Source organism: Pseudoliparis swirei, chromosome 24 (genome assembly GCF_029220125.1).
Source record: "Pseudoliparis swirei isolate HS2019 ecotype Mariana Trench chromosome 24, NWPU_hadal_v1, whole genome shotgun sequence".
NCBI lineage: Eukaryota > Metazoa > Chordata > Actinopteri > Perciformes > Liparidae > Pseudoliparis > Pseudoliparis swirei.
In genome coordinates this window covers 23,970,950-23,975,198 of record NC_079411.1, presented here as the reverse complement: position 1 = coordinate 23,975,198, position 4,249 = coordinate 23,970,950, and the positions used below count along the sequence as shown (strand labels likewise).

Below are 4,249 nucleotides of genomic sequence, written 5' to 3'. Positions count from 1 at the left end.
AGTCTGTGAATTGAATAAATATTAATGTAGTAAAATTAAGGCTAGTCATTGAACCACATTTGGCTAATTAGTCCCATTTCAGTAGAACTGAGAGCTCGAGTTCTGCATTTTATTCACTCAAAAACTGAAACCAAACTTCTGTAGAAATGCACATTAAAACCAAGAGTCTTGGTGGGAAGTCCACTTCACTGACAGTCTTCCTTAGTGACACTTGAGAAAATTAGAAATGCAAATTCGACTTATTAATGTAGAATCTTTATTAATTTTAACATGGAAAAAAACAGACAGGTTTAAAATTCAAAGGGTCCCTGAACATCAGCGGTTTGAAAGACAAATGCATCATCTGTACCGTCCACCTTGACTCCCACAACTTCACCCTAGGGGGAAGCAAAGCACAACGACTTTACATTGGTGCCATTTTACATGGGCTCTCTTGCCATCAGATATGGAACAAGCATAATGCAGTCTTCCATGAATTTCCCCAAATTTAATTAGTTGTAATAATGAATGATGAAAACAAAATATGCTTAATTTGTAAAATCTTAAAAATATAAATGTAGCCAATTTGTCACGATCTGCTACTTACATCACCAAAGTACTTCTCTATTAGGGCATGAGCAGCCTGGTACACCATATCGTTGTCATGGTTCTGCAGCATCTCAATGCGGTCCAGGCCTCCCAGCTCTTCTACCAAAAGGCTCAGTTTCTCCGTCTCGCCAAGCTTCTCTGCTGCCTGAAACGACAGTTACTGAAACCAGCTCTCATCTCCCAATTTCAAGTTCCAAGTCAAACTGAAGCAAGTTTCAAAAAATAAAAATGTTTGAGTCTCCTCACCATGAAAATGTTATTGATTGCTTCCAGTATGACCAGAATTACTTTAGCATCTTTGACCTGCAACAGGTTAATGATCGCCTCCAGAGCGCCACTCTGCACAAGATTGACCACTTGCTCCACAGTGCCCCCACTGGTGAAATTTGTCACTGCCCACACTGCCTCCCTTTGAGTTTTGAAGTCTCCCTGAAAAAAAAGGAAGTAATTGTTCAACTTCACAACATTTTTTTTTTATATAGAGAAAGACATTAAAGCACTCACAATATAATTAAAACAACGTTGTAAGTACCGCTACAGTAACATAAGCAAAACCAGAAGCTCATTTTACTTAGCTCACATTTCTGAGCTGTTCCACCAGAGGGGGGAGCAGGCCACAGGTGATGAGCTGTTGGATTTGTCTACACGGCCCAGCAGCGATGTTGGACAACGCCCACGCCGCCTCCTTTTGCACACTTTGCTTGGGGTTCCTCATCAGTTGAGGCAGGACTTTCAAAACTCCAGCGTCAACTGCTGCCTGGGTCTGCATGTCTGAGCCACTCACTATGTTCCCGATTGAGCGGAGCGCTGGGGTCTGGAGGTCAGACATGTAATAGATTACTATTAGTTAGTGACTGGGCAGTTCTTAAGAGTCTGGCCCATCACCAAGCTGAGGAAAACTTGCAGCACTAAGGCAATAACAATCTGGTAGAGTCACATTCAGATGGAAAAGCAGTGTTTGAAGTTTGTTATATAGCACGTCAAAGGACATAGAGGGTTGAATGAGCAAAGTACCATGACGCTGAGCTCCTCGTGGCCCATTAGCTCCACCAGCCGAGAGACAATGCCAGTTTTGACGACAATATCAATACGGTCATTGTCACCATCCGAGAGGTAGGAGAATGCCCAGCATGCGTCAGACAAGATGTCTTTATCACTGAGATGGAGCAACTGGATCAGAGAAGGTAGCACCTGAAGGAACAGTTACAGCACATTAGTCCTCCTGCTGGTATTGAGGACACCTTTCTGGTCTGGGAATGAATCGTCTGTGCCACTGGATGCAAAGCTGAACTACTTATGTAATGCACCGTCTGCGATTTCACTTACATGCTGGACTGCTGACAAGGGTGGAAACGGGTTCTTATTTCGACATAGGTTGGACAACGTCCATGTCAAGTTACGCAGGTAGCCAATCTGTGATAAAAGCATTATGAACAGGACAAATACAACATTTAGACTTTGATGTGAACGCAAAGTCAAAGTCTGTAGCGAGGTCCTCATCTCAGTTTAAGGCAGCGCAACAGCCAACATCCTGATACAGCAAATAAAAAAAACGTGTGGTTTAGTATGTGCCAGTTTATGAGCTTCTGTTCTCCTGAATCCATTTATAAATGTACAGTGCTTGTCGGCTGAATGTCATTTCATCTTTTCAAAGTTTGGAGTTAATTTAGTGCATGAAGTGTCAAGTTTAAGTACACTTTAGTTTGTCAAGCGGTTAAACTTAAATACTTTTTCCCCTGACCCTTGATGAAGTTGTCGCTCAAGTAAAATGGAAAAAACCATAGCGCAAAGTTTTGACTTACTGGTGTGTCCGGACAGATGCGGGCTAGCAAGGCTGGGATAACATTGCACTCAATCAGGATGTCTCGATAAGCTGCCCCATCACCTGTAATAGGATACATTTTATAATGCTAGTACAGCAAGCCAGTTATGGAAGTAGATTCTTTGCACCAGTTTGATTTTTCTAATTTTATGTTTTTAGCTACAGTGAGAGACAGCCCGCCATCAACATTTCAAAGACAAAGGCCTGCGTTAAAGCATAGCTCAATACAGCAGGAGTTAATGCTCCATGAAGTGAGCAACATTTTTAAGTTGTCATTTTGGAGACAATTTTCCTATAAAAACAACATTTAAATTACAAATCAGCTGCAATAATGAATCATTAAATCCAAACATGATTTAAGCTATTAAGCATTTCACCTGCTATGTTTCCAAGAGCCCAGACAGCCTGTTCACTGATGTGCAACATCGGTGAGGCGAGCAAGGCGATGAACGCTGGAACAGCCCCATGTTCCACCACCTGACACAAATACATTGTTCTGTTGGACCGTCAAGCCATTAAGAATACCTGAAAGCCTTCAAAACTGAAGTCCATCTAATTAGTCAGTGTTAATGTTAAGATGATCAAACTACCCGTTTCACTCCGATTACTTGACACACTAATTAGGCTAGCCATGCTTACGTTTCAGAGGTTCAACACGGTGTTCTCACCTGTTTAGTGTGCCAAGATGTTCCAGATGCAATGTTGGTCAGGGCCCAAGCCGCTTCAAACTGCAGAGTCGGCTCATCATCCATAGCCAGGAAGGACACGAAGCGGGACAGCAGGCCTGCATCTATGATCTCCTTCAGAGGAGGGTTACGCTCCTGAGACAGCAGCTTCCTGAGGGGGAGAGTTGAGGAAATGTACAAGTGACTTTAGTTTCAATGAGTGTACCCTTGAAGTTATTCAAGTAGCCATTTGGTTGTATTGTACAATTCATCAAAAATTCCCTAGTGACATAAAGTAAACATTGTTATTTTAAAGTTCAAAAGTTCATTAGGACATACAATTCAGTCCTCGGCGTTGACTACGATGGAGACATGTTGCCATTGTTGCTTGTATCAATCTTACACCATTACATGATTATCAAAACAATAGTTACAAACTAAGAAATAATTGTGTACTAAAGGAACTAGAGCAATGACATACAAACGCGAATGGCTCACCTGGCTGCCTGACAGCCTCGGGTTCGGGAGTCCATGCAGCCAGAGTTCACGTCTTTGATGATATCCTCAATGGGTAAAAAGACCACCTGAACGACAGACACGGTTAGAGGCTCCGCCGGCGAGAACGAACTTGTAAGCGGTTCCTGAACTCACCATCTCGTTGAAGACGTAACCAGGAGAGAGCGCCTCCTCGTCGGGGAGAGACGACAGCGTTATGTTTCTTCTCTTCAGGAAACTTTCATCCTTGTGAGCTTTGCGAAGCTCCACGCACACAATGATGCGTTTCTCTCGGAGTTTCTGCAAGGTCAAAAATAAGTACACATACATATATATATATATATATTCAAATAAGATTCAACCTCAACCTACTGCTGGATCTTTCCCCTTGTTTTTGAATTTGGAGATCCGCTGGTCATCAACGTTCTTGGTAGGCATGGTGGACTCACGCTCTCTGCTTGATTGAGACGGGTGAGAACGCGGAAAGAAACCTTCCGCATGGAGGTTATGAGGCCTCAGCTGGATCTAATTAGCCGTGCTTGATGACGTACACCTGTGCGCGTTTCAATCAAGCAACCAATCACCTTTCCTCCAGCGTCAATTAGGTTTGGCAAAGGTTCCGCGTGGACTCTTTCCTTTGCGATACATGTGTAAGAAGAAGGATATTTGTATTACTTTC

At 42.8% G+C, this 4,249-nt stretch overlaps 1 protein-coding gene across 1 annotated transcript; it reads right to left on the bottom strand.

The window, feature by feature from the left end:
* Positions 1-233: 233 nt before the first annotated feature.
* kpna7 (karyopherin alpha 7 (importin alpha 8)) lies at positions 234-4,008 on the bottom strand. The gene is made up of 12 exons (XM_056409505.1): positions 3,943-4,008; positions 3,727-3,870; positions 3,574-3,659; positions 3,079-3,247; positions 2,788-2,887; positions 2,391-2,473; positions 1,915-2,001; positions 1,603-1,779; positions 1,169-1,402; positions 835-1,017; positions 587-733; positions 234-377 (listed from the first exon to the last, which is right to left on the bottom strand). The coding sequence occupies exons 1-12, from the start codon at positions 4,006-4,008 to the stop codon at positions 291-293; spliced, it is 1,563 nt and encodes a 520-aa protein (XP_056265480.1). The 3' UTR covers positions 234-290.
* Between the last annotated feature and the right edge of the window lie 241 nt (positions 4,009-4,249).